Source organism: Bubalus bubalis, chromosome 19, assembly GCF_019923935.1.
Source record: "Bubalus bubalis isolate 160015118507 breed Murrah chromosome 19, NDDB_SH_1, whole genome shotgun sequence".
In the NCBI taxonomy this organism is placed as follows: domain Eukaryota; kingdom Metazoa; phylum Chordata; class Mammalia; order Artiodactyla; family Bovidae; genus Bubalus; species Bubalus bubalis.
In genome coordinates, this window is record NC_059175.1 from 1,325,166 (window position 1) to 1,338,978 (window position 13,813).

General features: G+C 39.9%; 1 protein-coding gene across 7 annotated transcripts in view; it reads left to right on the forward strand.

The window, feature by feature from the left end:
* SPDL1 (spindle apparatus coiled-coil protein 1) overlaps positions 1 to 4,956 on the forward strand; it is a 33,935-nt gene extending 28,979 nt beyond the window's left edge. For 6 of the 7 annotated variants that reach the window (XM_025270813.3, XM_025270814.3, XM_025270810.3 and 3 more), the window contains exon 11: positions 1,540 to 3,225. In XM_025270813.3, the coding sequence (XP_025126598.3) occupies positions 1,540 to 2,081 (542 nt within the window). In that variant the 3' untranslated portion in view covers positions 2,082 to 3,225. Of the gene's footprint in view, positions 1 to 1,539; positions 3,226 to 4,281 lie in introns of those variants that run through there. The other variant, XM_044932383.2, reaches the window with a different exon arrangement.
* Positions 4,957 to 13,813: the final 8,857 nt, after the last annotated feature.

The following is a 13,813-nucleotide window of genomic DNA, read 5'->3' on the forward strand; positions in this document are numbered from 1 at the left end:
AGGATGGACTGGTTGGATCTCCTTGCAGTCCAAGGGACTCTCAAGAGTCTTCTCCAACACCACAGTTCAAATGCATCAATTCTTAAGTGCTCAGCTTTCTTTATAGTCCAACTCTCACATGCATACATGACTACTGGAAAAACCGTAGCTTTGACGAGACGGATGTTTGTTGGCAAAGTAATGTCTCTGCTTTTTAATAAGTTTTCAAGGTTTGTCATAGCTTTTCTTCCAAGGAGCAAGCATCTTTTACATGGCTACAGTCACCATCTGCAGTGATTTTGGAGCCCAAAGTCTGACACTGTTTCTACTGTTTCCCCATCTATTTGCCATGAAGTAATGGGACAAGATGCCATGATCTTAGTTTTCTGAATGTTGAGTTTTAAGCCAATGTTTTCACTCTCCTCTTTCACTGTCATCAAGAGGCTCTTTAGTTCTTGCTTTCTGCCATAAGGGTGGTGTCATCTGCATATCTGAGGTTATTGATATTTCTCCCGGCAATCTTGATTCCAGCTTGTGCTTCATCCAGCCCAGCATATCTTATGAGGTACTCTGCATATAAGTTAAATAAGTGGAGTGACAATATACAGCCTTGACATACTCCTTTTCCTATTTGGAACCAGTCTGTTGTTCCATGTCCAGTTCTAACTGCTGCTTCTTGACCTGCATACAGATTTCTCAAGAGGCTGGTCAGGTATTCCCATGTCTTTAAGAATTTTCCAGAGTTTGTTGTGATCCACACAGTCAAAGGCTTTGGCATAGTCAATAAAGCAGAAGTAGATATTTTTCTGGAATTCTCTTGCTTTTTCTTGATCCAGCGGATGTTGGCAATTTGATCTATGGTTCATCTGCCTTTTCTAAATCCAGGTTGAACATCTGGAAGTTCATAGTTCACATACTATTGAAGCCTGGCTTGGAGAATTTTGAGCATTACTTTGCTAGCATGTGAGATGAGTGTAATTGTGAGGTAGTTTGAGCATTCTTTGGCATTGCCTTTCTTTGGGATTGAAATGAAAACTGACCTTTTACAGTCCTGTAGCCACTGCTGAGTTTTCCAAATTTGCTGGCATAATGAGTGCAGCACTTTCACAGCATCATCTTTTAGGATTCAAAATAGCTCAACTGGAATTCCATCACCTCCACTAGCTTTGTTCATAGTGATGCTTCCTAAGGCCCACTTGACTTCTCATTCCAGGTTGTCTGGCTCTAGGTGAGTGATCACACCATTGTGATTATCTGGGTCATGAAGATCTTTTTTGTATGCCTAGAAGAGAACATTTAAGTGTTTATTCCTACAGTCAAATATATTGAGGTCCCAAGGAAAAATTTATAGGCAGATAACCTTGCAAAGATATAGTTAATGGAATCCATAAAAAAGAAAGAATTAAAGACAGTGTATTTCAGTAAGGAGATGAATAGTTTTTAAAGAAACAGGCATGGAAAACAAAGGAAAACAAATACATTTATAGCTAGTTCTACCTTACGTTGATTGTATCTTTGACATATTGACTAAATGCATTTTTTAATTGTTTTTATTCTCAGAGAAAATTGAAGTGCCTGTACTCAAAAAGAGACGTGAGGTCCTGCCTGTGGGTAGAAGCGCCCCTCATGGTGCTTGCGCCACCAGTGCCGCTGGGGAAGAGGATCACAGACGACCCCCATGGGAAGCGCGGGCACAATCCTGTTCTAACGGTTTGGAAGATAACAACTCGCAGCTAGAAAAGCCAGTTTCTGTAAGCACATCAGGAGTCATTCTCCCTCCTTACAAAAATCTGTCCATGGATATTCAGCCAAGAAAGGAAAAGAAGTGTGTGAAACTTATAGGAGTTCCAGCTGACTCGGAAGCCTTAAGTGAAAGAAGCAGAAACACCCCTAACTCTCCCAGGTCAGTGTCGTCTCTCCTGCAAGGCAGCGAGCAGCCCTCTCCATCTTGTCTCTATCGCTGCATGAACTGTGCTGTCTGTTTCTTAATCTATTTTCTTAGTATTGTATGCAGTATAATTCCCCAGTTTCATCTACCTACCTTCCAATTTTCTAAAACTTTAAGAAAGACTAAGATGATTGCAAGGGGAAAAGACTCCTGAATAAGGGAATTATTTTAAACAGTAGCACTTTTCTCTGTCACAAGTCTAGTACATCTCTGAATGTTTTGTTGTTTTGAATAAATGTAGTTATTTTTTTCCTGGTTCAGGAGTGACCTGAAAGAAAAATTACCTTACCTCCTAAAAGGGCTTTCCAATTAGTATTTCAGCCTTCCAAAAAACTCTCAGGTGAAATTTTTTTATGGCTTTTGAAATTGTTTATTCTAAGCCTTCAAGCATGTGCTTTAATACCTATTCTGACATTTTAAAATATCAAAGGTATTCGTTTTCAATTTACACCCAAACTTCAAAGCCTCTAGTTTTTGCATAATTGAGTTTGTGACTAAAAGACGAGGTGTCAGACATACATGTCTGTAGGAATTAACATTTTTTAAAAAATTAAAATAATAGAGGCCAGAAAGACGGTAAGAGAAAGTGAGTGGAAGGGAACGGTAGGTCCAGTGACTGAGGTTAGGGTGGCGTAAAAGCACGTTCCTGATGTGTGTAGCAGGACCAAGGATGGGCAAAAAAGAAGCGAATGAGGAAAACAGAGAAGGCGAAAAAGGGTGATAAAGATGAAGGATGTCTTTATGCAGTGGAATGATAGTGGAATTAAAATAAATAGATATTTTAAAAATTAACCATGTTGGTATGAAAATAGTTAGCTTGGATTGTCGCTATGAAAGGAGATCTTTAAGGTGGTACTAGATCTTTAAGGTACTACATCAGTCTTAATGGAGACGTACAAAATAAGACATTTTACATTTTACTAAATGTAGTATTCAACAATGGAAGCATTTCAACAATATTGCAGTTTTTGTTAATTGGAGTAATGTATTACTCCATTTCTTGAATTTTTATGTAATAGCATTATAACCTATAAGTCACTTGAACTAAAAGCTTAATATTCTCAAGGAAAGGGGTACCTTTAAATGAATGCTACCTGACACACACACAGTTTCAACTAATTGTGAATTGAATTCAACAAGTTACGCTTGTGTATATGTGATTCATTGTGTATGTGTGCTTGACCATTGTATATTTCTGGAGGTGAATTTCCAGAACTGATCAATGCAAATCTTACTATCTATGTTGTCTTCATTTCTTCTTCTGCCTTTTTTTGCTTAATAAAAATTATTCAAGCAAATGTTCAGCTACTTGTTTGACTCAAATAGCATGTTGAAATTTTTTTGTCTTGCTGCTGCTGCTGCTACTGCTAAGTCGCTTCAGTCGTGTCCGACTCTGTGCGACCTCATAGACGGCAGCCCACCAGGCTCCACCGTCCCTGGGATTCTCCAGGCAAGAACACTGGAGTGGGTTGCCATTTCCTTCTCCAATGCATGAAAGTGAAAAGTGAAAGTGAAGTCGCTCAGTCGTGTCCGACTCTTAGCGACCCCATGGACTGCAACCCACCAGGCTCCTCCGTCCATGGGATTTTCCAGGCAAGAGTACTGGAGTGGGGTGCCATCACCTTCTCCTTAAACAAAAACAAAATAACAAAACATTTGTTTGTGTGTTTGTGTGTGTGTGTGTGTGTGTGTGTGTGAGTCTATCTGCTAACTTCAGATGTTTCCAGCCTTTTGTCCTCTGCATGATTATCCTATGATAATATTATAATAATAAACATGGCTTCTGTTAGGAGATTCACTGTTGCATGCTTTATAAATTTAATTGATGCTCTTGCTATAAAATATCTGTATAGGCCCTTTAAAATATTTCTTCATTGTTTATTTTTTCTTAAACTATTATTTTGCTAGTTGAAATTCGAGTTTTTTAATGGGATATTTAGATATACATGCAGCCCAGGATTCCTTGTTAGTTTTTATCTTGCATTTGCTTTTGTTGAGTCATGTTAACATTAATACAGTGCTCTAGCATTAAACATTTTTTGTTAGATATGTTTATCATGATAGGTATCATTATATTTTAATTCTTTATTTTAGACTGCCATGACTTTTTATCAGCCTTAAAGATATTTCTTTAGACATTTGAAAAATTAAGCCTACTGATAGAAAATATTTTTAGCAAGGCAGTGATTTAGTTTTTTTTAATTGTATTGGAGTCAACTGTAATTTTTTTTCTTAAATACCTTAAAAAAAAATCACCTTGTCTCATTAAGAGATCCATTATACTATAGGATTATTTCTTCTTTAATTTTTCCTGACCACATTTGAATTCAGAATGGATGCTTTAATGCCTGTAGGTTAGCTGCTGAATCAAGGCTTCAAAGAGAAGTTAAACAAGGGAAAGAAACTGCAAGCAAACGGGAAAAAGCAGCTTGTAAGAAATCATACCCTACTGTGTATGTGTCCTCCAAGTCAACTCCAGAGACCCAGTGCCCTCAGCAGTAAAGACTTTTCCTTTATGAGAATAAGGTACCACTTGCCCCAAAGATTGCTCTGAAGCTTAAAGATTGTCTTTATCTGAGGATACCTTCTTGCAGCCTATTTTCCTTCTACGCATTGTGCCAGGAACTGGTATTTTCATGCTTTGACCAAACATTTAAAATGTGATTGTGATTCTAACCAGGAGAGTTCCTTAAGTGATGAACTGTGAATCACAGTGAATAGACTATTAACTGAAGGAAAGTGTTGTTATAAATCTGTTGGATGCGTTGTATATAGATTATTAAAGTACCTTCAGAGCCATATATACTTGAAAAGAGAATACATTATTATATTTTCCAACATTTTTATGAATATAGTTTTTCACTATGTTGTGAAAATAGAAAACTTTGTTTAAAAATATATTGTAACTAGATTTTGTCAGTGTTTAAAGCATGTATGTTCATCTTTGTATTCATCTACATGATTTAAGTTTTGTTTCGATTACATGAAAAATACAATTTTGAAATTTAAAATAAAGCTGCTATAATTTATCTCCTTTTTGTTTTTTTATTCTGCATAGATTATAGTGTGTTATCAAAGAGAATAAAAGAACAAAAATGAAATCAGGGATTCTTAATTCCCTGGTACATATAATTTGTGTGTGTGTGTGTGTATATATATATATATATATATATGCACACACACACAATATATATTTTCAATTCTAAACTTTCCAAATACAGGCTTTTTTCCTGTAAGTGATTATAGCCTGGTCTGTAACTTAATTTCATGTATACATTCAATGGTGTATTAGTCTAGAGAAGAGAGATTTATTTTAAGGAATTGCATTTTGCAAATGAGGCTGACAAGTCCAGAACCTACAGAGTAGCCTCTCAGGCAGTAGACCCAAAGAAGAGCTGATGTCACAGTTAAGTCCAAAAGCTGTCTGCTGCAAAAGTTGCCATTTTTCAGGGGAGGTTAGCCTTTTTTTTTAATCCAGGGCTTCAACTAATTACATGCATAGGCCCACCCACATTCCGGAGGGAAATCCGCTTTACTCAGAGGCCACAGATTTAAGTGTTAATCTTATCCAAAAGCACACACAGAAACATCTAGAATGATGTTTGACAACATTTCTAGGCTTCAACCAAATTAACACATCCTTAACCATTACGTTGGGTTAATTAGATAAGTCTATTGAAATATATTGTGTGCTTCCCTGGTAGCTCAGATGGTAAAGCGTCTGCCTACAATGCAGGAGACCCGGGTTCAATCCCTGGGTCGGGAAGATCCCCTGGAAAATGAAATGGCAACCCACTCCAGTATTCATGCCTGAAAAATCCCATCGACTGAGGAGCCTACATGGGCTACAGTCCATGGGGTCACATTGAAGTATATTAGGTAAAAGGAAATTGCCTCTCCCTTCTAAATAAATCAAATAATAAACTAATTTTAATTTGTCACAAAAAGTATAAAGAAGCTACAAGTTTCATATTAATAATATTTCTTATAAAAAGTAGCTGGAGGCACTAGAAAACAAATGATTTTAACCTGAGGATAATAATGAATGACCACCATATTCCTTGCATACTACAGAATATAGATCAGTTCCTTCCAACACTGAGTTTTTGTCATGAGTTAGGTGCTAGTGGTACAAGAATAAGCCTTCAGAGCTCACAGTTTAATAGACCCACATAGATGAATAGTGGTAGTTGGTGATATTACTAGTAATCATAGTTATATCTAACATTTGAATATATCTAATGTGCCAAGCACTTGTTTAAACCCTTTCACATATTACCACATTTAACCTTTCCAACATCTCTGTGAGCTAGATATTATACCATACTGATGCTCATTTTACAGATGAGGAAATCAAGGTATCAAAGAGGTTATTTGTCCAAAGTCACAGTTTAGTTCAGTCGCTCAGTCGAGTCCCACTCTGCAACTCCAAGAACTGCAGCACACCATGCCTCCCTGTCCATCACCAACTCCTGGAGCCCACCCAAACCCATGTCCATTGAGTCAGTGATGCCATCCCACCATCTCATCCTCTGTCGTCCCCTTCTTCTTCTGCCCTCAATCTTTCCCAGCATCAGGGTCTTTTCAAATGAGTCAGCTCTTCACATCAGGTGGCCAAAGTATTGGAGTTTCAGCTTCAGCATCAGTCCTTCCAATGAACATTCAGGACTGAGTTCCTTTAGGATGGACTGGTTGGATCTCCTTGCAGTCCAAGGGACTCTCAAGAGTCTTCAACACCATAGTTCAAAAGCATCAATTATTTGGCGCTCCAAGGTTACAAGTGTTAGTAAATCATGAGACAAGAGTTGTAGACATTGTACAAGTGTGTATAGAGCGCTATAGGAACCCAGAAGGAAAACAACAAACGGACTTGGGGCTTTTTTAATTTTCATCATTTCTAAACTGAGATGGCTTCAGAGGTTTCCTAAGCCACAGAGAATAGCATTACACGTGGAAGAAATTGCTGTTCAACCAATACATGTATGAAACATCTTTAATTCAGCAAACTGAAGCCTGAAATGGCTGGGTATACAGGGCCTGTGAAGAAGACTGTAACAGTACACAGGATCTGAAGAGACGGCCAGGAGGAAAGCATGGCGAGCGCAAGCTAGGCAATCTGCTGCACAAACAAAGATCTGTAAACACAACGAGCAGGTGTGTTTGAAGGTTGAAGAATAGAGATGACAAGAGAACCTTATCCATCCAGCTTCTGTCTTATCACCCACGGAGACTGAAACAATTCTGCTGAGTCTTGAGTCTTTTAGGAAAATGTTCTGAAAAATCGGCACACTAAATGACAAGAAAACTGAATAATCGATAGAAGCAAAGCAATTACTGAACACATTTAAAGGGTTGAATGCTCAATTTATTTTCTGTAAAGATACTCTAGGGGCATAATGGAAAACAAATTTAGAAAAAGATAAGAATGGAGGCTGAAAAAAGCTAGTTTGACCATTCTGTAGACCAGGTAGGAAATACAAGTGTGAACAGTGGAAATGCAGAGTGGTGGTTGGAGTTGCAGTATAATTTAAAGAAGCAAAGTAGTGAAGAGTTGCTGGCAAAATAGGATGTGGTTCCCTGGGAGAAAGGAATATATCTGCTACATGTGGATTAGTTGTGCTGGTAACAGAAAATAGGGGTGGAAGGTATTTCAATTTTGATGAACACTTTTATTCAGTTCCCTGTGGGGTGTCCAAGTTGGAGTCAAGCGAAGTGTTCGTGTATGTCTGCATGATCGAAAATAATGTTTTCCAAACCTTCATTTTTATATAGAAAATGTGAAACTAAGATAACTATTAATAATATGCACTTTTTTCCTCATCATTAGTCAAAGGTGGCTTGAGGGTCAGATGTTTATAATCATAGCCCTGATTTATCGTTTTCACTGATTAGACATAATAAGCCCTGTGAATGGGCCTAGAACAAAGATGACAAAGTATGCTTTCTTGCCTCGAATAAAGTATCAGTGTATGTATGCATGCTAAGTTGCTTCAGTAGTGTCTGATTCTGCCACCCTATGGACTGTAGCCCACCAGACTCTGTCCATGGGATTCTCCAGGCAAGAATACTGGAGTGGGTTGCCATGACCTCCTTCAGGGGATCTTCCTGGCCCAGGGATCAAACCTGCTTCTATCTCCTGCATTGGCAGGTGTATTCTTTACCACTAGCTCCACCAGGGGAGCTCCTAAGGTATTGGAACGGTGCTAATGTTTATTGAGTTGCTAGGTAATTGGCCTGTGTTACGTCTCTCAATACTACCTAGTTTAGCATAATACTTACTATTGTAGCATCTGTTATTAAACTGCTTGAGTTGAAATCTAAACTTATCCACATAAATGTTAGGCTTTAGCAAGTTTATGATTCAAAAAATGGTTTGTTTAGGTAATCCTTTAATTTTTTTTTTATAATTATTTAAAATATGTGGGGACTTCCCTGGTGACTCAGTGATAAATAACCTACCTGCCAATGCAAAAGACAGAGAAGCCTGGAAGGCTACATTTCATGGGGTCACAAAGAACTGGACACAACTTAGTGACTGAACAACAACTCTGGCTTCCCAGGTGGTGCTAGTCATAAAGAACCTGCCTGCAAATGCAGAAGACATAAGAGATGTGGCTTTTATCCCAGCGTCACGAAGATCCCCTGGAGGAGGGCATGGCAAACCATTCCAGTATTCTTGCCTGGGAAATCCCATGGACAGAGGTTCCTGGCGGGCTACAGTCCATGGGAGCACAAAAGAATTGGATACGACTTAGTGACTAATGGACTTCCCTGATGGCTGAGAGGGTAAAGTGTCTGCAATGCAGGAGACCTAGGTTCTACCCCTGGGTCGGGAAGATCCCCTGGAGAAGGAAATGGCAACCCACTCCAGTACTATTGCCTGGAAAATCCCATGGATGGAGGAGCCTGGTAGGCTACAATCCATGGGGTCACAAAGAGTCGGACACGACTGAGCGACTTCACTTTCACTTTTCACTTTCATGCATTGGAGAAGGAAATGGCAACCCACTCCAGTATTCTTGCCTGGAGAATCTGAGGGACGGGGGAGCCTAGTGGGCTGCCTTCTATGGGGTCACACAGAGTCGGACAGGACTAAAGCGACTTAGCAGCAGCAGCAGCAGCTTCTATAACTGTTACCTCCTCCCACCAGGAACCATTTAAATTTCATGGTTTATTTTTCTCTCTCTCTCTCTTTTTTTTTTTTTTTTTTTTTTTTTTTTTTTTTGTATTTCTACATAGCAGATGTAGATAGTAGGTAGATAGAATCTCCATTCTTTTTCTTAGATAAAATAGTGGGTGACATCAGAGAAGACTTGTGGATAGGAAACAATAAAAGCCTGTCCCTCTACAAAATCTGACAATAAACTGGCAAGGATAGTCAGAACCAAATTTATATTCTGGGAAAAAAATCAAGGATTCACAGCAATAAAGTGAACAATTAATTAAGAAAAATCAGCTGAATCTGGGCATTCCAGGAAATCTCCGATGAAACACCAGGTGATCACTAAGCTAATGGAATGACAATTTCAGTGGCTAAACACAGCAAAGAACACAGACCTTACAAAATCAGTTCAGAAAAATCATTTAAAAAGTTGGACCAATGACTACAACAAGGAGCAACAACCAACTAGGGAGGGAGGAGAATCAGGTTTACAGCACGGTCACAGTATCGGTCTGTGTCCATGAGATATCCCAGGCAAGAATACTGGAGTGGTTTGCCACTTTTTTCTACAGGGGATCTTCCTGACTCAGGAAGTGGGTCAAAGAGATCGACTTCCAACAAAAATCACAAGACCTGGAAGAAATAAGAATATGACCCATACATAGGAAAAATGAAATTAGTAACCATCCAGGAGGAAGCTCAGACATTGGACTTGCTAGATAAAAACTTATATCAACAATTTAAAATATGCTCAAAGAACTAATGAAAGGCATGCACAAAGATCTAAAGGACCGGCAATGCCAAATAGAAACTACCAACAAAGAGAGAAAATTATTTAAAGTATGTGTGTGTTAAGTCACTTCAGTCATGTGTGACTCTGGGCAGCCCTATGGACTGTAATCAGGCTCCTCAGTCCATGGGATTCTCCAGGCAAGAATCCTGGAATGGGTTGCTGTGCCCTCCAGGGGATCTTCCCAACCCAGGGATTGACCCTTCATTTCTTTTGTCTCTTCCATTGACAGGCAGATTCTTTATCACTAATGCCATCTGGGAAGCCAAAGTTGTTGTTCAGTCGCTGAGTCCAACTCTTTGACTCCTTGCACTGTAGCCCACCAGACTCCTCTGTCCATGAGGATTTCTAGGCAAGAAAACTGAAGTGGGTTACCATTTCTTTCTCCAGGGGATTTTCCTGGATCAAGAATTGAACCTATGTCTCCTGCAGTGGCAGGCAGATTCTTTACCCACTGAGCTACCAGGAAAGCCTTAAAAGGAGCCAGATAAAACCTCTGGAGTTGAAGAGTATAATAATGAATGAGAAACTAGAGAGATTCAACAGCAAATTTGGCCAATTGAGATTATTTAGGCTAACGAAAAGAATGAAAAAATATGAACAGAGCTTAAGAGACCTACCGACACTATAAAATATAGCAACATACGCATAATAGGAATCCCAAAAAGAGGACAGAGAAACGGACAAGAGCATATTTGAGAAAAAGAAAGACATTGCAGTCCAATATCCTTGATGGTTGTTGCTGTTGTTGTTTAGTTGCTAAGTTGTATCTGACTCTTTTGGGACCCTATGGTCTGTAGCCTGCCAAATCCCCTCTGTCTGTGGGATTTCCCAGGCAAGAATACTGGAGTGGGTTGCCATTTCCTTTTCCAGAGGATCTTCTCGACCCAGGGATCAAACCCACATCTCCTTCATTGGCAGGCAGATTCTTTACCACTGAGCCATAAAGGAAGCCATCCTTGATGGACATAGATGCAAAAATCCTCAACAAAATACTAACTAGTCAAATTCAATACATTATAAGGGTCATATAAGATAATCAGTTGGATTTATTCCAGGGATGGAAGGATGGTTCAGCATCTACAAATCAGTCAGTGTACTATACCACATTAATGAAATGAAGGATGAAAATTATATGATCATCTCAATAGATACTAAGAAAACAAAAATAAGCAAGTGGAACTATATTACATTAAAAAACTTCTACACAGCAAATGTAACCATCAACAAAATGAAAAGGCAACCTACTGAAGGAGAGAAAATATTTGCAAATCATATGTCTGATAAGGCACTGATATCCAAAACATATAAAGAAATCATACAATGACAAAAAAGAAAGCAATCTGATTAAAAAATAGAAGACCTGAACAGACATTTTCCTAAGGAAGACATACAGATGGCTGCTATGTTATTATGCTTAACAACATCATCTCGACATGTGAGCTCTTTCCAGTTCCCTTCTTCCCCAGGAGTTCCCTTGCTATCACCTTCTGGATGGTGGCCCCTGACCTGTAGCCTCTGGATAGTCTTATGCTGTGAGGAACTTTCTCAGGCAGTCCTGTCCAGGTGTCATGCAGTCAAGCTTACTGTGTGTTACTGCCTTTCATGGGCTTATCTTTTTCTACTTTAGCCTCCAGATTCCCAAGATCCCTTATTAGATGAATTTACATATCAAGACATTATATAATGGGAAAAGTGTCAATCTATCAAGATGGGAGAACAATTAACAAATAGGCACCTAACAAGAGAGCCTCAAAACATCTAAAGCAAAAAACCTGAATTTTGAAATCTGCCTGTGGATTCCATACAATCTCAGTGAAAATTCAAGCAGGCTTATTGTGGAAATTTAAAATGTGATTCTAAAATTTATATGGAAATGCAATGAACTGATACAACCAGAGAAACTTAAAATGAAGAATGAAGTTGGACAACATGTACTACCTGATTTTGAGAATTACTATAAAATTGTGTCAGTCTGTTTGTGGGCAGGGTTGGATGTCAGTGGGTCCTGGGGCTGGTGCATGTCCACTAGGGGGCAGAACTGGGTCCCAGGGTCTCTGGCTACCAGGCCCTGGGGTCCCGGGCTAGTGCCTGCACACCAGGTTTTGGGGCCAAGTTCTGGATTCCCTGGTGGACAGGGTTGTGTCTTGGTGTGGCCGTAGGCTCAGGGGCTCTTAAGGCAGCCTGCCTTCTGCCCAGCTAGTTGCTTGGCTTGAGGTATCACAGTACTGCTGAGGATAAGCTAGTGGGTGGGGCTGGGTCCCAGTGCTAATGAGGTAGAGGGAAGACTCCAAAATGGCAGCCAGCATTGACTGAGCAGCTGAACTGAAGTGAATATTATGGTGCTTTTGTGGTGTACAGTGTCCATCTGGTAGAATGTGTTCCCCAAAATGGCTGCCTCCAGTGTCTATGTCTCCAGGTGAGCTCCAATTACCTCCTGTCTGTCCAGGAGGCCCTCGAAGATCAGCAGTGGAGTCTGACTCAGGCTCCTTTCAGATTACTGCTTCTGCCCTGGGTCCTAGAGCATGTGAGATTTTCTGTGCACCCTTTAGGAGTGGAGTCTGTTTCCCACAGCCTACTGGGTCTCTCAGAAGTAAGTCCCACTGGCCTTCAAGGCAAAAGAATTCTGCAGTCTTTTCTTCCCAGTCAAGGGCCTCTGGGCTGGGGAGCCTAATGTGGGTCTCAGACCCATTCTTCCTTGGGAAGAATGTCTGCAATTGTAATTATTCCCCCTGTTTGTGCATTGTCGTCCCAGATATGGGTTGTGAGTCTACCTGTACACTGCCCATCCTACCTGTCTTGTTGTGGTTCCTTCATTATATCTTTAGTTGTAGAAGATCTTTTCTGGCAGATTCTGGTCTTTCTTATCAGTGGTTGCCCTGTAAATGTTGTCATTTTGGTGTGTCCATGAGAGGAAGTGAGTTCAGGGTCTTCCTACTCTGTCATGTTATCAAGCTCCCCATTATTAAAAAGGAGATGGACTCCTTTTGCAGACTGGAAAATGAGTGGAAAAGAAACAAATGGGAAAACATGGGGCCTTCAAAGACAAAAGCACCATAATATTCAGTTCAGTTCAGTTGCTCAGTCATGTCCTACTCTTTGTGACCCCATGGACTGCAGCAGGCCAGGCCTCCCTGTCCATCGCCAACTCCCGGAGTTTACTCAAACTCATGTCCATTGAGTCAGTGATGCCATCCAACCATCTTGTTCTCTGTCATCCCCTTCTCCTCCCGCCTTCAATTTTTCCCAGCATCAGGGTCGTTTCGAATGAGTCAGTTCTTCCCATCAGGTGGCCAAAGTATTGGAGTTTCAGCTTCAGCAACAGTTCTTCCAATGAATATTCAAGACTGATTTCCTTTAGGATGGACTGGTTGGATCTCCTTGCAATCCAAGAGACTCTCAAGAGTCTTCTCCAACACCACAGTTCAAAAGCATCAATTCTTCAGTGCTCAGCTTTCTTTATAGTCCAACTCTCACATCCATACATGACTAGTGGGAAAACCATAGCTTTGACTAGATGGACCTTTGTTGGCAAAGTAATGTCTCTGCTTTTTACTATGCTGTCTAGATTGGTTATAACTTTTCTTCCAAGGAGCAATCGTCTTTTAATTCCAAGGTTATAATCACCATCTGCAGTGATTTTGGAGCCCCAAAAAATAAAGTCTGTCACTGTTTCCACTGTTTCCCCATCTATTTCCCATGAAGTTATGGGACCAGATGCCATGATCTTCGTTTTCTGAATGTTGAGCTTTAAGCCAACTTTTTCACTTTCCTCTTCCACTTTCATCAAGAGGCTCTTTAGTTCTTCACTTGCTGCCATAAGGGTGGTGTCATCTGCATATCTGAGATTATTGGGATTTCTTCAAGCAATCTTGATTCCAGCTTGTGCTTCATCCAGCCCAGCGTTTCTCATGATGTACTCTGCATATGAGTT